The sequence below is a fragment of the Nematolebias whitei genome, chromosome 14, assembly GCF_014905685.2.
Source record: "Nematolebias whitei isolate Nwh7 chromosome 14, NemWhi1, whole genome shotgun sequence".
Lineage (NCBI taxonomy): Eukaryota > Metazoa > Chordata > Actinopteri > Cyprinodontiformes > Rivulidae > Nematolebias > Nematolebias whitei.
In genome coordinates this window covers 32,944,269-32,966,561 of record NC_056511.1, presented here as the reverse complement: position 1 = coordinate 32,966,561, position 22,293 = coordinate 32,944,269, and the positions used below count along the sequence as shown (strand labels likewise).

The following is a 22,293-nucleotide window of genomic DNA, read 5'->3' as shown; positions in this document are numbered from 1 at the left end:
GCCAAACTTCAGTGGAAAATAGAAACGACTGCACCGAGGCTTGAGTCGGTGAAACATAATAGCATCCTTCTGCCTCACACCGAGAACGAGCTCGACCTTCTGCCAAGTTTGGTTATACAGGGACCAGATAGGTCCTGGTTTGGGAACCTCTGGGTTTCATTTCTGCTTTATGCAGATGATGTGGTTCTGTTGGCGTCTTTGGGCCAAGACCTTCAGTGTGCACTGGGCCGGTTCACAGCTGAGTGTGAAGAATCTGAGACGGTTCCTGTAAGTCTGAGGCCATGGTTCTCGATCAGAAAAGGGTGGAATGTCCCATCCGGGCTGCGGGGGTTGGGGTTGGGGGGTGTCTATGCCTCAGGTGGAGGAATTTAAGTACCTGTGCTGTGTCTGAACATCTTGTTCACAAATGATGGTAGGTAGGAGCAGGAAATGGATCAACAGATTGGGGCCTCGTCCTCAGTAATGAGGGCGTTGATTCGATTGTTTGTGGTGAAGAAAGAGACAAAGCTCTCAATTTACTGGTCTGTCTGTTTCACCCCTCAGCTCCAGTCATTAAATTGGTTTTATTCATATATATATATATTTTTTTTTTTCTTTTGATGGCCTCCCTTCTCCCCTTACAGCCATCCTGTCCACACCATTATTATGAAATATTTATTATAGTGACATTCTAGTGTAGGTTTTTTTTTTTTTTTTTTTTTTAATAGGATAGAAAGAAAGAAAAGACAAAGTAAGACTCCAAAATATAAGAAATATATACAAATAGAGCACACGTCAAAACACCCGGCCACTGTCTGTTCACCTGCAAAGAACATGACAAAACACAGCAACAAAATACATATGTATAAAGAACTTAAAATATTCATGGCTTTGCAGTAAGTTTCCATAAATATACATACCCATACCTATGCCTATATACATACATACATACATACATACACATGAATATACACTCACATACATATCTATATATCTACATATAAAGCCTACATAAACATCCCTGCTTCTATTTGTGTGTGGTTGTGAGCATGCATAAGTGTATAAGGCTTCTCTAATAGAACATTTATTAGTAACTGTGAAGCAGCAGAGACCCGACCCCCAAGACCAGAGGCAGACGAAAAAGGGGGGACCAGAGCCCAAGACCCCAGGAGGGACCCCGACCGCGGAGCCCCCAGAGCCACCCACACAGGACGAACCACTCACCCACCCTCCAGAACGGACCACAGGGGAGAACCGGAAGATCCCCACCAGCAACCACATACAGTGACCCCCCGGGGCCAACAGCGACAAAATCATAGGCCTCCGTCGGCACCCGCCGCACCGATGTAGGTCCAGGTCCAGGCACCGAGGCCCGGGCACCGAGGACTCACACCACCCAGGCCAAGGCCTGACAGGGCCAGAGGACCCGAGCCCCACCAGGCAGACACCAGGCCGAGCCGACACACGCCCAAGCACCCAGCCCCCGATACCAAAGGCCCCAAGCGCGCCGGCAGGCAAGGGCACACCCCACCAGGGGGCTGCGCGATAGGGGCGCGATACCAAGCACCCCCAGTTGTATCAAAGATGTATTCATATATTTTTGACTGAAAGTCCTTCATTAAAGTTGATGATAATTCATCCAAAGACTACAACATTACTTTTGGTGTACCACAAGGATTGATTTTAGCCCTCCTTCAGTTTAACTTGTACATGTTGCTCTGGGTGGTATGAGAAGTCATGGAATCTCTTGTCACAGTTATGGTGATGACACCCAGCTTTATGTTGCTGTGTCTCCTGATGACACTAGACCTATTTATGCACTTCTTAATTGTATTTTGGATAATAAATTATGGATGCTGCAGAAGTTTCTGCAGTTTCACCAAGACAAGACTGAAGGGCTCATCGTTGGCCCCCACATTGAATCACTGTTGATTAAAACTGTCCAAAGAGGCAAGAAATATTTGACTCAGGTTTTAATTTCTAAACCACATATACAACTAACACAGACAGCTTTTTATTATTTAAAAAATATTTACAGGGTGAGGCCATTTCTCTTTTTGGACAACACTGAGAGACTGATTCATGCTTTTATAACTAGCAGCTGGACTACTGTAATGTGGTGGTCTCCATGAAGTACAAATCAGCTCCAGTTCATTCAGAATCCAGCAGAATGTGTGCTATCAAAGGCCAGAGGGAGAGCTCACATTCTAAGTCCTCACACTGGCCGCCTGCTCAGTTTAGCATTGATTTTAAAATGATTTGCTTTGTTTTCAAAGCCCTTCACAGCCAAGCACCACTGTCAGAAAAATGATTTTTGTTGATGACTTCCCCTCAGATCATCTCTTGTACAAGGACTTTTAGTGATTCTGCTACGTACCAAGATAGTGGAACAGCCTGCCATGAGGGGTTCTGAGTTTTCCCCCGGGGAATCTTCACAGTGGGACATGTCCAGAGAACCTTGTCCAGGAGTCATCTTAATCGGATACCTGAACCGCCTCAACTGACTCCTTTGGATGTGCAGGAGCAGCACTCTGCTCCGAGCTCCCTCTGGATGAGAGAGCAGGAGGCTGAGCGAGGTCACCCTATGAAGGAAGCTCATTTCAGCCTCTTGAATCCAGGATCTGCTTCTTTCGGCCATGATCCATACCTCATTAATCAATCGAGCTTTATATCTAGCACCTTTCATACAAATCAAATAATTTATAGCGGAGAAGGAAAATAGAAAAAAAAATCTTTTCTATGTTAAAGACAGAACAGATGGGGTTTTAGTCTACTTTTAAAAGTATCAAGAATATTGGCTCCTCTCAGACTTGCTGGAGGGATTGTGAATCTTCTCTGAACGTCTTTGGGTCCTCCAGGAGGAGGCGGATGGTCTTGCTGGGGAGAGAGAAGTCTGGGTTTCCCACCTGGACTTGTTGCCTGCTCGACCCGACTACACGCAGTTGAGGGTGGAGACGGTGTTGGATGTGAGGAAATATATTTACTTAGTGAATGTAGGATGAGTTAAGAGTACCAGTCTGGTGGAAGCAGGACATCACGTCAATGTCAGCTCTTACTGGGTTTACATGAACAATGACTGGAAATATTTTATAATGAAGCCTCTCCTCATTTTTCATGACAGCACAGTTCAGAAGACTCTTTTGACTCTGTGGGAAAAGCCCAAAGCAAACAAATGACACTTTTATCAATTCCTTTGACGGAAACAATAAACCTAAGGAGCCTGTCTCTTATTAAGAGACTTGGTTGACAAATTAGCCAGAAACTGTGGTGAAAATGATGCAGATGTTTTAAAGTTCTACGTCTTTCTATGTTCATGGACTGAAGAGTGTACTGATAAAGATGCACAAATGAAGTTTAACCAGCCGGTTGATGTTAAATGATGTACAAACTGATAGTGACACCTGCTGGTCATAACATGAAACTACAGCTCAGAGAAGCGGCGAGCTAGTTGCTACTTAATATTGTTTTTGCCCCTTTCATGTATTCATTTAAAGTATTTTTGGGGAAAATAATCTTTTCATTTAGTGGCTTTGATAAATTAAATTGATTCCAGCGGCATTGTCTAAGGTGTTTTCTTAGAACATTCATGAAAATGAAAAGCAGCTAGTCAACATTTCATCTCCGCAAAAAAACGCTATTAGCGGAATTGACCTGATCGTAAAGTGCCTGTTAGAACACACATTCCCACTGCCTGTATTTATACTTTTAAATGTAAAAACACAAAAGGGAAAAGTAGATCAGGAAACACTCAGCCGCTACGAGCATTTCAAAATAAAAGCACCCGGAAGCAACGTTTATTCACATTGCGTCACTTCCTTTTGCAGCCAAACACTGATTTAGGGCCTGATGTGACTCTTGGTTGACATTCCTTATACCCACTGTTAAACTGTATTTTTATTAATGAATTCTGAAGTGGGGAGGCAGTGATTTAAGGGTAAACTGGTTCAATCCCAGCTTTCCCACAGAAACTCATCCACCAGGAGTCCCATAAAAAGTTTATCTTGATTGAAACTTAAAAGAAATAAGGGACTGAATGGGCAGTGTCTGGTCACCACGCAACCCACCTGGACATAATCATAAACATGTAAAAAGTGGGGAAACATAACTAAATATGTCATGTTTAGAGTGAACACATTTTGTCATTAAGTGTTATTTTTGCAAAAAAAGTCTGTCTGAGACTTAGTCATTTCAAGGAAGATTTTTTTCTTTTTTCGGACAAGAATACTGACTATAATTTGTTTAGGCCTGAAAATGTCTCGTTTGACTGCAAGAACAAACAACAAAATGCTGCCCGGACCTTCTGGACCAACGTTACTGGTTAGTATAACTATAAAACCTTTAATATGATCAAATAATCTCTTCTGTGAAATCGGTAAATAAAATCACTGTTGTGTTATTAGTGTTCATATTTTATCCATCATTAAAATATAATATTTTGAGCACACTGTGATTGTCGTTCATGTAGTCGAGTGTCGTGCTATGGTCACACACTAAACAAAGACTCTGGACGAATGCAGAAACGTGCGATTTATGGCTCCAGGTCTCCATGTTTTTTTTTTGGCACACTTACATGTAATATGGATCAAGAAAAAAAATGTCTGTATTAGTAATAAATGTATGCTTCTTCACACAGGTCCCAGAACTGCAGTCAAAATGACAGCTTCTCGTGGCTGTACACACACAAAGCACATGAAACACACACAAAAAGTACAGGTTGTCATAAATACTGTTTTTTTTTTTTTTTTCCAATATACATATATTTCATGATGTTCATCAATATATTAAGACACTGATAGATTTACACTAGTTATTTCATGAACTTTGTCTTTCAGTCTGCTCAGTCAGCGCTGAATCCACCTTTAGTTTCTAACTCCGGACCAACAGACAGCACAAGAACTCTATCAATAAATAAAAGCAACAGGAAGTAATAAATAAATAAAAGATGAACACATTGCCTGTGATCATCCAGCCTTGTCCCTCCTGTGAGGCCAGATGAGCAGAAGCAATGTAGGCTTTTAATCCAGCACCCCCCCCCCCCCCCCAAAACAAACAAACAAACAAAAAAAAAATGAAATCATTTGAACACACCAAACAGCGTTCTGATGTAAACTTTTTTCTTTTCTCATCACTGACTTTCCATTTGCTTGACCTTTACCCATCGGTGCTGACACAAACAGTTCAGTGACATCTGGAGTTATCGAACACAGTGGCTCCCAACACTGGTCCTTGAGGAACACCATCTTGCAAGTTTTAGTTGCTTCCCTCCTTTGACACACCTGATTTGAATAAATGGGTGATTAACAGGCTTCTGCAGAACTGGATGAAGTAATTAAATCATTGCATCAGGTATGTTGGAGCAGGGAAACAACTAAAACATGCAGGATGGTGTTCCTCAGGGACCAGTGTTGGGAACCATTGAAAAAGCCAAACAAAAACATCTGGTTCAAAAGTAAAACACGCCGGCGTGTGTGGAATATCATACATCTGAAGGCGTCCAGAGAGCGTTCAGCGACTCTAAAGGTTCCCTCCTGTCGGTGCGTTCATCTCCCTTCAAAGGGTTCCTTCTTTTCTTCCTGCTAACAAGTTCTGGTCAAATTAGTGCGCCGTTTCCTGCTAGTGGCTCGGCCCCCTTTCGAATGGACCTGAACGCAGCGCTGAGATCACTGAACGGTTCTCGAGGCTGACGCAATATTCTCACTCCGTCGACCCGCCGGAAATTTGGGAAATATTCAAAGAGAAAGTGCCACGGTGTTCAAATATACGCTTGTTTTCATACGGACGAGAAAGCAACAGAGAGAGAAAAGAAAAAGGAGAGCGCGCCCGCTTGGTTTTCAGCGTGGTGAGCGAGCTGGTCGAGCTCTCCGCAGGACGACGAGTTGGTCGGATGGAGAACGCACACGTCCTACCCCAAATCAGCCGCGTTGGTTCACTTCGGTCCTGCAAAATGGCTAAAAGGATGACGTTTCTAACCTTTTTATCGCTTAATATTGCCAAAAAGAATCCAATTTTACAGCTTGCTCTTATAGTTTATGTCTTCATATATTAATATATATTTATATCTTATTGTAAACCTGAGGATATAGGACCCCCTACCCCCCAAAACACCCCATATTACAACATCAACAACAACGCAATTTTTTTTTGTACAATTTTTCTTATTTTTATCTGACAGCTAGTTATTTTATTTTTTTTTCAAACCTGGCAGCACGACGGAGACAGAGAAAAGAAAACTTGTGCTATAACTTGTTACAGGGCGGTGTGTTTGCTGACTGCACAGATTAGTGGGGGGCTCATCGGACCCGGACGCACACGACGGGGGGAGGTTCTGTTGGACGTTTCATGTTTTGGTTTGCATATTTTACCATGGCACACTCACGAGCCGAACCCACACGCTGCATATAGCCAATAGTGTTTAGCACATAGGTCCGATCTTTGGTAATCGCCTGCTGTTCGATCATAGGAGCAGCGAGGGAGAGCGGACTCTTCAGGGTCTGTGAAGGAAACGACAGCCTCGCTGTGAGATTTAAGCAGACTAATCTGTCAGGCTCAACCGGGGTTAGAGCTATTCTAACGCACACGTGCACGCGGTGGGGGTCTGAGTCGGAGGTTGGTTTACTCAGCTGGTGGGGGAGCTGAAAGAGACTGTGTCACAAAGGCTTTTTGTTCACCTTTATTCATATTCCGGCTCTACAGGAGAGAACAAAGCTCATTTCTGTCCTTTATGCAGGTCTGAAGTTAAAAACCCGACGGAACAGATTTGTAGCTCTGACGACCACAAGAAGTCTAAAATCTAAGTTTCTCTTTGGTTTTTATTTTTCCACAATTGCCTACGGGATTTTAGATCAATAGATGACACAGCTCTGGACAAATTTCTCTAGGAATCAAGTCTTCAGCTCATGGAGTGTGCACCGCAGAGATGAGGACGGAGCGGAACAGGAGAAGGCTTGGCAGTGTGGAACGCAGAGCTGAACTACAACCACAGCAGGCCGAGGTCAAAGAGGAGCTCACTGTTCGTGGCCTCCTCTCCGCCCCGTCCGTTTCACACAAAAATATACTATAATAAAAAATAGAATCTATTTTTAAAAAAGAAAAAAAAAAAACAACAATAAAGGCCTTAACTAGAAGAAAGACAGAAAACGCTCGTCGAAGGAATGCTACAGTTTCTCATCATGCGCTAAAAGTGACTTCCTACCTAAACTGTGAAGAAGGTTGGTTATTTTCCTGACGGGACAAATAGTTTTTTTTTTAAATGTGCTTTTCGGGTGGAGAGGTTCTGCTGCGGAGTCGCCGTCGGAAACAAGAAACGTTTGTGCATCTTTCACAGATTCCTGCAGTCGGCCGCTCCTCCTACACGAGCTGAACGTGTGAGGGCTGCGTTTGACAGGAAACCAACAACAACAAGAAAAATAAATAAAACACTGAGAACTAAGGCTGGTCAGTGTGCACACGAGGAACGCCGTTTCACAGAAATACATCTATCAGTCGACATCGATGACGCGTCTCCACCACATATTCTGCTTTAATGTATTATATTTGCACAGATTACACATCTAATCCCAACCATCCAAAATAAACAAACACGTCTCCCTCTCATGTTTCTCTTGTTTGCACGGTCAACATTTAGTTTCATCACGTGTATTTTGAAATTATTTTTTTTTACACCTACATGTGCTACAGTAAGAGCATCTGCACTAGACTGCGATGAAGGAATGTTCTCGAAATAAGACACTACGTAACGGTTCAAATCAAACCCGAACATCTACAGACATTGGTCCAACGGTACTACGGCAGTTTGAAGAGTCGAAGCACGCCGAGGCCGAACCAGAAATCCTACTCAAGACGGCGACGAGGACGGGATCGTTGAGACGAGAGCCACGAGTCGTGCGCTGATTATTCGTTAAAAGGACGTCGACGCGAGGAGCTTCACGAGTCAGATGGTGGAAAACCTTTTTTTTGTTTTTGTCCAAGTTTTACATCCCCGGCTTGTTTTGGTCTCTGTGTACACGAGGGCGGCAGACGGCGAAGATCGGAGTGTACGTCGAAAAGACGCAGATGATGAGAACATGCAAGATAACACACTTCGATTAATAGGCAGTAGTTAACGCCGAAGCTAAATTAATACAAAGAATAAAAAGTACAAAATGCGCACACACACACGCACACACACCTACAAAACATCATATATCAGAATAAAACTCTACAAAGAACTATATATAGTAGTTATATCACAACTAGCGCCAATTGTTGCCTTTTCTACTGTTGCGTTGCGCAGGTGCCCGGTTCTCAGTATGGCAGGTTAGAAAAGCCAAGAGGACCCAGAGAGGAGACATGGGGGGAGGGGGGCAAACACACACATTTAACAGGACAAATATTGATTGGGGGTCCCAAACTCAACGGAATTTTTGGAGGAGTCCTGAAGGGTTTAGGGGTGTTATATCGAGGCCAGCTGGGGAGATTTAAGTACATACAATAAATGAATAATCATCTGTGGTTAATTTAGTCATCGATACAAGGTTGTTGGGGTCGTTTTTTCATCTGGAGCAAGAAAGCCTTGATCAGACCGGGGTAGGAGCGACTCTTCTTAGGTGCTGAAGTACACTGGAGGGAGAAAAAGAACAAGACAATTAATGATCCTGGTTGTGTTTTAAACATTAAAAAAACTACAGAAACAGCAGTAAGTGCAAAGAGAACAATAAAAAAAGTTAGAGATTTCTTACCAATAATGACAATGAGGACAATCACACATATCACACCCAGGATAATCATCATCTGTAGGCAGAAAATGTTCAGGGAGGGGGGGGGGAACACTTATTAGCCACATCTCTAGTTATAACTCAATAATCAACTGATGGCCTGTGGGCCACACCTGACCCATGAGGGGCCTCCTGTGGCCCAGAGGGGGAGTGGGTTGGGGTCCTAAATCTGTAATGTTAATCTGTGCTGCCACTTTAAGACTTGTGGATGCTGCTCTGAGGTGTTTGTCCTCAGAGAGTTCCTGTGGTAAAAACTTGCTGCTTATTGTCACGTTTTTCATCTGTGAGGAATACGTCAGTAAATAATGGCTGAAGCAACAAAACCGTCTAGTGACAACTTTGAAATGTTTGATTTTTGAGTAAATTTCAAGTGGTAAAGACGACGCTGTTTTCAATAAGAAGTTAGCATCAAAGCTAAATGTTGCTCAGCAGCCTGAAATGTTTTAGCGCGTTACGCTGCACTCTTTATGAGGCATTAAAATAAGGAAATATATTTTCATTTATATAAAATATACCTTGGTAATTTTAATTAGTACATTTACTTTTTATTTATTTACATTTATTTATTTATTTTTGTTGTTGCTAAAAGCCCTTCTAAAATTGGGCATTACAAATGATCTTAGGCTATAAATGTTTTAATGTATTTAACAATGCTCAGTCAGTTCATCTGGATCACATACATCAAACTCAAGGCCCGGGGGTCAAATGTGGCCCTCGACATTTTCTCTGGCCCCCCAAGATGATGTGTTAAACGTAAAATGCTTTTATCACTTGAATTATTTTAGTAATCTTTGATTATGATGTCTTAGATCTTATTACTGTTTTTCTTTGACATTTTATTGTTGGATGTAACTGGGACCCCGTGTGCATAATTTCGCTCCACCACATGTACAAGTACCACATGTACCACATGTACCACATGTGGTCCGAACGACAATAAAGAATCTCTGACTCTGACAAAAGCACAACAGAGAACATCAAATGAAACCAATCAAACTCTTGTTGAGGAACCTGAGACCAAGAGAAGATGTTGAGGTTCTGACTTGTGCTCATGTAGTTACTGAAAATGGCCCTTAGTTTGAACCAAAGTTTTAATTTTGGCCCCCTTTGTAAGTGAGTTTGACACCCCTGATCTGGATGGTTTCTTTTTTGCTTTTTCCACTATGTGAGTGTGCTGCTTGTGGGAATCAGTTTGTTTGTGGCTCTTTGGACTGATGAAGTCCTTTGGGTGAAGGACGAAATATCTCAGCCATAAAAAATTTAAAAAAAAAAGAAGAAACCGTCCAGTGACCTGACTGAACATTGTGGACTGAACAACATTGTTGTACCTGGATTACTGAGCATGAACCTTGATGTTTTAGTGTATGGTAATTGTTAATACTTGACACTTATTATATAAACAATAATTCAATTAAATTAAAGGATTTTTTTTGGATAAACATAATCTCACCAGCTGCCTCCTGGTGTTTTTTCACAAACCTGATAATCCCAGATATTTAAAATGCATCAATAACCATTTGATCATCATAACACAGCTCTCTGAGTTGTAACTGAATCAAATGGTGGGGTGACTGATGAGTCCTACCCCTCGTGCGGGTGTGGATGGCCGGGGTACGGATTCATTAAAGCTGAAAACTTTTTGTGTTTGAGGCTCTTGGAGTGCAACTCTTTATTCTTCCCTGACCAAAAGCAGAAGTTTTATCTTCCTGCTCCAAACGAAGGTCAATAATATGCAGACTGGTACATTAAAACACACACAGCTCACGCCAGTCACAACTGTATTGTTTAACTGTCATTTTTAGGTGCACTGCCACTGATTTTTTTAAAAAAACTAACAATATGTGTTTAAAATAAATATTTGTGAACAGATATCGTGTAATTGACTGTTTAGGAGGTAAATACATTTAAAACAGCTCATTGTTCCTTCATGTTCAGTCACCATGTGAGCGCCTACTCACCTTGGCGTTCTTCCACCAGTATTTGTTCTTCAGTTTAGCAGCGCTAGTCTCAAACTGAGAGGCTCCGGCCTGCAGGGCGTCGGCCCTGTCGTCCAGTTCTGACAGCTTCTGATCGCGCTCCAGAACCTTGTCCACGTTCACACGCATGATGTCCACCACCTGGGGGACGGGGGGGAAAACACAGAGTGACACCATCAGCAGTCAGGACAGGAAGATGGATATGCAGGACATGACAGACGATCTGAAGTTTTACAGGTGAATTTAGTAAACGAGGGCACTCACCTCATCCACCTGCGCCTGCGTCTGCTGCAGACGGCGGTTGCTGGTGAGGTTGGGAGGACCCTGATTTGCTCCCTCTGGTGCAGGGGCTCCAGCAGCTGGGGCAGACCTGATGAGAAGGAAAATAAAACAGATATAAAGCATTTGTATGTCAGCTTTGAAGAATAGGGACTTCTTCTGTTCCCTCTTCAGGCGTTGCCACAGCGAGTCATCCTCCTCCATCTCACTCTGTCCTCACTCCAACTAACTCCATGTTCTCTCTAACTGCATCCATATATCTCCTCTTTGTCTTTTTCCTGGCAGCTGCATTTCTAACATCCTTCTACCAGTATACCCACTGTCCCTCCTCTGGACATGTCCAAACCATCTCAGTCTGGTCTCTCTAACTTTATCTTCCAGTTATTCAACCTGTGCTGTACCTCTGATGATCTCATTCCTAATCTTATTTATCCTTGTCACTCCTAAGAAGAACCTCAACATCTTCATTTCTGCCACTTCAAGTTCCGTCTCCTGTCTTTTTGTCTATGTCTCTGTCTCCAGATCATACAACATAGCTGGTCTCACCACTGTCTTGTAAACTTTTCCTTTGACCTTTGCTGACACCCTTTTGTCACAAATCACTCCTAAACATTTCTCCATCCACTCCATCCTGCCTGGACTCTTCTTCACATCTTTACCACACTCCCATTTTCCTGGACAGTGGACCCCAAGTTTTGTATTTGAAGTCCTGCACCTTTGTGACCTCTGCTCCTTGTAGCCTCACTGTTCCACCAGCCTCCCTCTCATTCACACACATGTACTCTGTCTGACTACGGTTGGCTTTCATTCCTCTTCTTTCAACTGCATACCTCCACCTATCCAAGTTCTCTTCCACCTGTTCTAACCACAGATCACAATGTCATCTGCAAACATCATAGTCCACGGGGATTCCTGCCTGACCTCATCTGTTAGTCGGTCCATCACCAGAGCAAACAAGAAGGGGCTCAGAGCCGATCCTTGATGCACTCCCGCCTCCACCTTGAAGCAATCTGTCACTCCAACAGCATATCTCACCACTGTCCTCATACATGTCCTGCTGTCCTCATACATGTCCTGCTGTCCTCATACATGTCCTGTAGCTTTTCAGGATAGAAACAAAAGTGTTTCATTTAATTCAACATAAACTGTTTCATGGTCACTTCAAAAGACAGAAAAAGCACTGCTTCAATAAACACAGGAACATCACCTGGGGGGGGGGGTCACCTCACTGCAGGTGGTCTTCGTTCTTGTATTTTTATTATTTGTTTTGCTTTTTATCGATAAGAAATGCAGAATTTACGGTACTGTGATAACCATATTACTGGATCGGAATCAAGATAAATCTGGAGGTTTTGAGTCCTTTGGTCTTAAAACGATCCGTTCTTTTCATTAGTTCCGAGTTTCAATCTACCAAAAGAGAAAAGCCGTAGTTTTTGTGGAAGTGAAGTTTGCCATGTTCTGGCCTAGATGGGGTGATTCTGGAGGAGGCACTGTGCCCAGATGAAGGCTGCAGGAAGTAACGGAGAGTAAAACTGAGAGAGTGACATGTTATCACAGAGAATGTCATGTACTTGTATCCTCTTCTTGTTACAGAGAGAAGCAAATACACCAAATTATTCACGTTTTTCTCAGTTATTCATCACTGAAGACTAAAAAGTTAAAGATAATTAAAGCCGGCACGGTGAAGACCTCTGTGGAGGATGACGCTGCTGCTGTTTTATCTGTTTCTAACTATGACAAACGTGTAGAGGAGGGAGCTGAGTGATGTAAGGCAAATAACTTCAGCATTAAAGAAGCTCCTGAATGTGCCTGATGGTCTCACATGGACCACAAACACAGCTAGGATCATTTAAAAGGCTCGCCAACAGCTTAGCCTCGATGCAGTTGTTCATTTTACTGGTGTGTAACGAAAATACCCTACTGTTATTTTCCATCCCCGTCTGGCTTGATGACAGCTCTGAAGCTGGCTACGCTGCAAAGAGTGACCAGATCAGCTGAAAAAAGGACAAGCAACAACCTCCCTAATGTCCTACAGGACATTTCCAGGGGCAGAAGCAGAACCAGATCTCAGAACACTATGATGGACCCCACCCGCCCAGCTCAGGCAGAAGGTTGTGGCAGGTGAACGGGCTGAGGAACTGCCTTTTTGTTTTCAGATTTCAAAAATATTAAAACAGCAAAATGAACAAACGGACAAATTAGAGATCTGAAGATGCGTTTAATCTACAGCCGATGCCGATTTTTAGACTCCAGGGAAGCCAATGGCTGTGGGATACAGTGATAAGGTTTTCCTCTGGCAAAATAAAAAAAAATTCTTAACCTATAAGGTTAAAAAAAAAAAAAAAAAAAAAAAAAAAAAAAAAAGAGCAATCTTAATTTAAACCAACCCATCAGTGGTCTGAGAGCTCCTGGTAGCAGCTATCACTTCATCCTTTCTTTAATTGCTTAGCAACCGGTGAAGTATAGACAGGCAAAACTGTCACATGCCTAAAAATTGACAAATATCAGCCGATTCATTGATGGATTAATTAGTCAGCTGCTTGATTAGCCTCTCGTGGTAATACCAAGGCTGCATTAATTGATGATAAGTATGACTCAGTTGTAACTTAGTGACTCAACTGATGAGAGAATAAACTCTGTGTAAAGGTGAATAATCTTCTAATGGCAGCAAATCTTTTAGAAAAGTTGATCTCTGAACCAACCCAAACACTCTGATCAACATCAGAACCTTCCTACATGTGATGACCAGATGAAAATCTAAATGTTTAGATATTTACAAACTATTAGGGATGTACAATATTATCGGCATGTATCAGCCGATATTAGCATTAACGTTCAATATCAGACATCGGACATTCCATCAAAATAACTCACCGATATAAAAGACACTGTTTTCGTATGACAACCCGGTGACAAGGATGCCTGCAGCGCCAGCACAACGTGATGACATCATGCACGTCTAACTGATCTCATGGCGGAGAAAAAGAAGTCAAAATGTCGGCGGTGTGGAAGTTTTTTTTTCGTTGAGGGTGTCAGATTCTGAATATTTTTGGACTGCGTTGAATCTCGCTACATCGTCCCCAGTTGGAGATATTTTTCCGACGTAGCCTTAACCGAGTTGCATGCCGTCATTTCCGACATCATTGAGAAGCTAATAGTCGATAGCACTTGGGTGAGTTTTACCACAGATATCAAGTGTTAGCCCCGTTAGCATGATTAGTCTTACGGCACAATGGATAGACAAAAACTTAGAACTTAAAAAGGTTGTCAGGAGTGCAGAGGATCCCACACTGCAGCTAGGAACCAGGAACAAGCCTCCACAAGTGCTATGCATAGCACATGGCTATTACTGAATATATGTCACCAGCTCTTACAGCTGTTACACATTTTTTAGTAGCAAATAAGCCTAAATAAGAGGGATATGTTCTGATAAATGAAAGTATATAAAATATCGGTTATCAGCCAAATAAGTTTTAACATATCGGCATATTGGCCCAAAAAACAATATCGTGCATCCTACAAACTATGGTATAAGAAAAAAGGTTTAAATTTCAAAACTGTAGCAAATGAATCAATAAGTCTAATTTTAAATAAGTGAACATCTGTAGAGCTGCTGCGTGCTTCTTCTCACTTCCACCCCACAAAGGAGTGACGTGCACAGAGGTTCTTGCTGTCATCGCCTCCCCACTAACACCAGGAAGAGCTTCTGAAGCAGTGACGAGGTTTCTCATCAGCTTCCACATCCTGTGAACGCCACCTACTGCATCCGACCCAGCCAGGTGGACCAACCAATTCGGATCTGCGCCGGTCTGAAGACGACCGACTGTCTCATGCATTTCTTTTTAAATGAAACCACCTCCTAATATTCATGTTTTAAAATCATACAATTAAAAAGAGAAAAGGGGGAAATTGCATCTGATGACCTACTGCGAAGGTGAAGGGTCCCACATGACTTGTGCTGCTAAAAATATTCAACCTTCGTTCACGATCAGGGCTTATAAAGATAAAAAAAAATTTATGGAGAGTCGCTCACTAAAGATAGCAGCAGCAGAATTCACCACTTTTCAACACAAAGCAGGCTTGTGTTCAGCTGTCATTGAGAAGCATGACGCTTGTTTTTCAGCACCGGACAGCGACATTTCAGCACCGGACAGCTCCTCAGCATCCAGCTGCATTCATCCTGATGTTACACGACTTTATTCAGTTTTATGACACAACAATGCTCCATAAAAGGGGCACAATGAAACTGCTGAAAGCCTTACACGGTGAGGGCGTGGAGGCTCTTTAATGTGAGCACCCAAGACACACATCTGCTAACAAATGGGACCTGCAGAAGGAGAAGGGACACCTCTCAGGAGCCATAAGGTCGGATGACATGCATGTTAGTTGTATGTTAGGCCGTGTCAACGCCGTGACTGTGAAGAAACACCGACAGAGCTTCACCTTGGGGCTCCATTTAGACGTCGGCTGTGGTTTAAGACGCAAACAGGCACACGATTGAGTCCGATTTGAGCAGGAGGACGCCATATGTGGCTGTCCGCCCTCGCACGACCATCGACGACATACAGTAAGCTAGGCTCTCTCCCCCACACACACACCCCGCTTCCCCCTCCACAGGCTGCGAATTTAGGCCCGTAAACCTAAATCACTCCTAAAATCACAGAAAACGACCAGTTTTAAAACGTGTCCATTGAATATAGTCGACGTGTTCCGTGTTGAACGAGCTCACGGAACCAGAACCCGAAGCTGTTCGGCTCTTAACGGCGGTTTGTTAGAATTAGCCTAACCCGCTGCTAGGAGCTAAATAAGCCCCGAGTTCAGTCTGACAGGCAGAGAGCGGAGAGAAAGCACCTTTGTTTAACGTTATAATTTTATTTAACCTTGTGCAATTAACACAGACACGTCTCAATTCTCGGTTCGAACCGGTCCAAACTGGAAAATACACCCGTGCGTGCCGGCGCTACGGTCACAGGAGGACGGAACCGGGCGACAAACACGAACCGGGCTCGTTGATGAGGCGAAACAACAAGGACAGATTAAAGCTAAAGTCCTGCTGCTCCTGTAGCTTAGGCCGACACCTTTAGCTTCTGCGTTCACGTGTGTTTCCCGTGATTAAAAATAAATTAAAATATTAATTTAAAAAAAAAAAAAACGGTTGGGAAATTATTAAATTCAACGGCGCCATTTAAGATTTATTGACAAAGACGCGGGGAATACCCGCAAATACGTGACGGCGGAGAACCGCAGGGAGCCTACCACAGGATTAGTCGTGAGGAATAAATTGTGATATTTATTTAAAAGTTGATGTACTTACATTTTTCTGGCGGTACTAGCTAGACAGCTGCGCTGAAATCCGCGTCCTAAGTGTCTGGCAGACGGATGTTTCGCCTTCCCTCTAGCCTCTGGCAGCCTTCGCTCGGTTCTTGTGGAGGTTCTCCACTGCTTTGTGTTCCCTCGCTACAAAAAGCGTCTTTCTTTCGTTTCTTTTTGCTCGACGCGGCACCTGCAGCTATTTACTGGAGCCCGAGCGTGAGCGGTAATGAAGGTGGGACAGACAGCCGCCCGGATTAGGTGGACAAAGATGGCTCGGTGACGTCAGCAGCGGGGAAGTTTTCATGTTAAAATGGGTGGCGATGCGCTGCCCACGCGCCGCGTGACGGCTCGCGACAGCGCTGTTTGGATTTTTTGTTGCTCTTTTTCATCCACGCGCACCACTACGCGAGGTCTTGGGCCCGGCGCACCACGCAGACGGGGCGTTTTAGGGCGACATTTTGGTTTAAAACTCCTCAAAAGGAGCGAAGGTTGACTGCAAGGCTGTGTGTTAACAAAATGGCGCTCTTGGAAAGGGGGCGTGGCCAGGCTCGCGGCCGGCGCTTTTATCTCTCATCGCGCGGACCTGACGGAGAGCTAACCCACCTGGGGGCGAGTTAAGAATATTCCGCTCGTGGGCAAGAGCCACTTAATTTTACAGGTTTTAATCCGCTTGACACTGGATTAGGTGCTTTAGTGTAACGTGATGGAGACGTTATCAGTGTTTTGGTCCTGGACAACAGGAAGTGTTAAAACCGTGATTATCAACTGACGGCCCGCGGGCCTCTTCCAGCCAATGGGAGGTCGGACGGGACGGAGGATGCTTAGACTAATTGGGACTGCAGTATAAAGCCTATGTAAAAATATACACAATAGGCTATATAAAAATATATATTACATATAAAATACTATAATATATTGTATATATTGTACCTAAAAGTATAATGTGTTACACAAAATACACAAAATGTTCTGCAAGTCAAAGCAGACAGTGTGCCTCCAAGAATTGCAGTTGTTAATCTTTGTTGAATTACTTCATAATTTTCCAAAAAAAAGGTTGTCATAAAATGTGATTAAAAGCAACATCCAACATCTTGTGCTTGTTCCAGGTCAGCAGCTTGACCAGGGAGAGCAGGCATCTAGTTCCACAGCCACTTTCTGCTCTTCTGGGAGGATACCAGGGCTTTTCTGGGCCAGATGAGAGAATTATGGTCCTTTTACATCGTAAGGTTTGGCTCGGGGTGGGTTCCATGCTTGTCGATTTGTGCCAAAGATTTGATGTCAGCAGACTGCGGGTCGTGGACTGGTTCACTGGCCTGCGAGCCATCAGCGAGTGCGCCAACCAACAACGGTTGTAACAAGATAAAATTAGCTTTGCGCTGTCCTCACGTCTTCATCACGATACTGCTGCTGCCTTATACACTCATTTATACTTACACTGTATTTTATTTATTATTTTACTAGAAAGTGTTATGAACAGTTAATATTTTATCTGATTTAGATAGTTCTTTCATTGCAACAGACTGGCGAAAGAGATCTTTTTTCTTGTCAAATTGATGAGCTTAAGGCTAGTCAGTGTGCTTGCATTTTAAAACAAGCCCATTCTTAAAAATGTACAAGCAGTTTATGCAAATAAATAAATAAATAAAATAAAAATAACCTTGACATTGCCTTCAGTTTCACAATGCAGAGTTATTTACCTGGAATTTTCTGGTTAGTAGCTGCAAATACTGGCAGTAGCAGTTAACTGTACTTTTGATTTATTTAGACAGTTCTAATAATCACTGTAATTTTGGCTGAAATAACTGCACAATGCACAAAGGTTAAGGATTAACTGTATAATGGGCACCGGCAACCCCCGTGACCCAAAATGAAAGAAGTGGGTAAAAGATAATGGATGGATGAACTATCTACAACAGGTAAGATGATATTTGTTCACATTCTGTTCACAGAACCCCACTTTAAAAGGTTGGAACTGCTGCCTCTTCAAGCATTTTTGCCTTGATAAACATTTCCTGTTCTTTTTAAACAATCAAGCACTCAAAATAAAAATGATTATATTAATTATTAATTCAGTCATTTTCTTGGTAGGCGTCCTGAACATTTGCACTTCAGAGATGTTGCTGGTCAGACAGGTAAAGATAAAATAATTATGAAACAAAGTTCTATACATTTCTGGAAACATGACCATAAAAAACCAAAGACAGGTGAAAGCACTGGTCTCTTTCCAACAAAGTTCAGTCAGGTCATCTGGACAGTTTTTCTTTTATTTTTCTGAGACGTTTCATCCTTCATCCAAAGGACTTCATCAGTTCGAGGAGCCACAAAAAACACTGAGTCCCACAAGCAGCTCACACCAGTGGGCCAACCAGTTTGCTGGTGATAAGATGGTTTCAGAACATCAAAGTTCATGCTCAATAATCCAGGTCAAAGGACAAAACGTCTCAAACAAACAAAAAGAAACCGTCCAGGTGACCTGACTGAACTTTGCTGGATTTTATACCTGGATTATTGAGCATGAACTTTGACACTGGTCTCTTTGCCATTTTAATTTATTCATTTTGATGAATAAGAAAAGAAAGGCACCATGAACCCTGAGCGGCTGCATCTTTTCTTCAGATCAAGCCCTGTGGTGCGAGGATCTTAAACTTTACAGATTTATTGAGCAGCACTGACCCAACAGATGATAAAAACCTTCAGATGAGGACCTCTCGGGTTTTTATTATTATGAAAGTACAAACTCAGCCATCAGGTGGTGCTAAAGCTCACTATTATTTAGGTTATGAAAGGAGGATGTTGCCATGGTAACCATGGCTCGTGATGTTCATTTGACCCTTAGGAGCCTTATGACTTTATCGCAGCTGCTAACAATTTTTTTTTTTTATTTGTGTAAAAACAAAATGAGAGGATGGAGCAAAATGTAAAAGATCTAATTTAAAAAAAGTATTTCTGAAAACTTCTTTGGTAAAGTAATGTGAACTTTTTTCTTTAAAAGTCATGGCATACCTTAATTATATTTATGCTTTTCTGAGTATCAAGACACACACAAAAATCTAAATTGCTGTTTAAGTGGACATCCCTTAAAAGCCACTGGAACTCTCAAACAAATGTTGTCCAACTCAAGACTCGCGGGACAGAAACTTGTTACGACTGTATCCGTCTTGCGAGATGTTTTAAATTTGTTAGAACTGTTACAATCTGTGACAGTTTGAATCTTTGTACTCTCGTTTTTCATAATACTGAGCATACTTAGAGCAGACTGCTTGTGGTAATTAGACAACTTTGTAACTAAAGGAAATGAAATTATTAGGGGGAGTGGTGACGCAGAGGTTAGAAGATGGGTGTGTGATCGGAAAGTCGCAGGTTCAACTCCCGGTACAGTCAACATCAGAATGCCTTTATTGTCATTATACGCAAGTACAATGAAATTAAGAGCCACTCCTTTTTTCAGTGCAAAAACACGCCTTAAGAAAAACACACACTAAAAATATAAAAAATGCAACGCAATGTAGATATAATAGCACTATGAAAGTAAAAAATACAAGTGTTTCACAATTATATTGCACATTATGGATATTAGTGAGGTAGTTAAGGTGACTGAGGGTATGAAATGTCAGTAGTATTGCACAATAGAAGTCCAGGGGTTTGGGAGGTTAGATTATTAAATCAGTGCATGTGTGAGTTCAGTGTGGTGATGGCTTTCGGGAAAAAACTGTTCTTGAATCTGTTTGTTCGTGTTCTGATGCACCTGTAGCGCTTCCCTGAAGGTAGCAAGTCAAACAGTTCAAAACCCGGGTGTGAACATTCCTTGATTATGCTTTCTGCTCTGTTGAGGCAGCGTGATGTGTAAATGTCCATCAGGGAGGGGAGAGGGCAGCCAGTTATCGTTTGTGCTGTCTTGACTACTCTCTGAAGCCTCTCCCTGTCAGCCAGGTTGCAGCTGCCGTACCATACTGAGATACAGTATGTCAGCAGGCTCTCGATGGATGATCGGTAGAAGGTCAACAGCAATTTGGTGTTCAGGTTGTGCTTCTTAAGTACTCTTAAGTGTAGTCTCTGCTGAGCCTTCTTGATGACCGTTGTGGTGTTCTCTTTCCAGTTAAGGTCAGCAGAGATATGGACACCAAGAAATTGGAAAGTGTGAACCCTCTCCACGCACTCGCCATTGATGTGAAGGGGGGCTAGGTTGGTGCTGTGCTTCCTGAAATCAATAATTACCCCCTTGGTTTTTTTGATATTCAGAGCCAGATTTTTCTCTGAGCACCAGGTTGCTAGCTCCAGGACCTCCTGTCTGTAATATGTCTCATCTCCCTTAGAGATTAGTCCGACCACTGTGGTGTCATCAGCGAACTTGACGATGAGGTTGTTGTTGTGGGCCGGGCTGCAGTCGTGGGTGTAGAGACAGTACAGCAGGGGGCTCAGCACACAGCCCTGTGGGGAGCCAGCGATCAGCGTACGAGCGGAGGTGGGGACCAAGTCTTACAGATTGGGGCCGATTGGTTAGGAAGTCTTTTATCCAAGCACATGTGAGTGGGGGGAGGCCGAGATTGTCCAATATATTTAAAAGAATGTCCGGAATGATTGTATTAAAGGCCGAGCTGTAATCCACAAAGAGCATTCAAACGTAGCTGTGCTGTTGTTCCAGGCGGCTCATCGCGGTGTGGAGAGCTACTGCAATAGCATCCTGTGGACCTGTTGGTGCAATATGCAAACCGGCAGGGGTCAAAGTTCAGAGGGAGATAGTCCTTGATGTGCTGGAGAACCAGTCTCTCGAAGCACTTTACTTTTCCACCCACATTTAGGTGGAACACCCACACCTGCCCCCCCTCTCATTCGCCCCACTCTGGGCCCCCCGTGCAAGGCCCTTAACCCCCACCATCTGCTCCCTAAACAGGTCTCTCTTGAAAATGAGTTCTCGTGGCTCAATGAGACTACCTGTATAAGTAAAGGTTACATAAAAATAAAAAGTTTACGGATGTTTTTTCAATAATCCTTGATCTTGAAGTGGAAAGTACAACAAAAATAAATAAAAATACATAAATGGGACAGAACAAATGCTGAAAAGCTTGCAGGTACAAATAGTTCAGCATTCTGACTTGACTTGTCTACTGAAATGTTTGTATATACAGTATTTGTGAGTATCGTGATTTATTAGAATGGTAGCTGTAAGTTTGGAATTTACTAAGGGACTTTTTTTAGATGATTTAATAAAATATAATGAAACACATTATTTAAAAATTGAAATATTGACAGAGAACAAGGGATAATAAATGGATGTATTTTTAAATTTGATATTTTTTTGTTTTAAAACTTATTTATTCTTCTTCTTTCATCTTTTCCCTCTTCAGGGGTCTCCACAGCAAGTCATCCTCCTCCATCTCTGTCCTCTGCTTCTTCTGTCCTCACTCCAACTACCTCCATGTCCTCTCTAACTGTATCCATATATCTCCTCTTTGTCTTATTCCTGGCAGCTGCATTTCTAACATCCTTCTACCAATATACCCACTGTCCCTCCTCTGGACATGTCCAAACCATCTCAGTCTGGTCTCTCTAACTTTTTCTTCCAGTTATTCAACCTGTGCTGTACCTCTGATGATCTCATTCCTAATCTTATTTATCCTTGTCACTCCTAAGAAGAACCTCAACATCTTCATTTCTGCCACTTCAAGTTCTGTCTCCTGTCTTTTTGTCCATGTCTCTGTCTCCAGATCATACAACATAGCTGGTCTCACCACTGTCTTGTAAACTTTTCCTTTGACCTTTGCTGATACCTTTTGTCACAAATCACTCCTAAACGTTTCTCCATCCACTCCATCCTGCCTGGACTCTTCTTCACCTCTTTACCACACTCCCATTTTCCTGGACAGTGGACCCCAAGTTATGTATTTGAAGTCCTGCACCTTTGTGACCTCTGCTCCTTGTAGCCTCACTGTTCCACCAGCCTCCCTCTCATTCACACACATGTACTCTGTCTGACTACGGTTGGCTTTCATTCC

The 22,293-nt window shown here is 42.7% G+C and overlaps 1 protein-coding gene across 1 annotated transcript; it reads right to left on the bottom strand.

The window, feature by feature from the left end:
• Positions 1 to 5,377: 5,377 nt before the first annotated feature.
• Positions 5,378 to 16,588, bottom strand: vamp2 (vesicle-associated membrane protein 2). Its single transcript, XM_037688050.1, has 5 exons — positions 16,302 to 16,588; positions 10,973 to 11,078; positions 10,691 to 10,849; positions 8,697 to 8,748; positions 5,378 to 8,577 (listed from the first exon to the last, which is right to left on the bottom strand). Coding segments are annotated over exons 1-5 (336 nt in total). The 5' UTR covers positions 16,304 to 16,588; the 3' UTR covers positions 5,378 to 8,560.
• Positions 16,589 to 22,293: the final 5,705 nt, after the last annotated feature.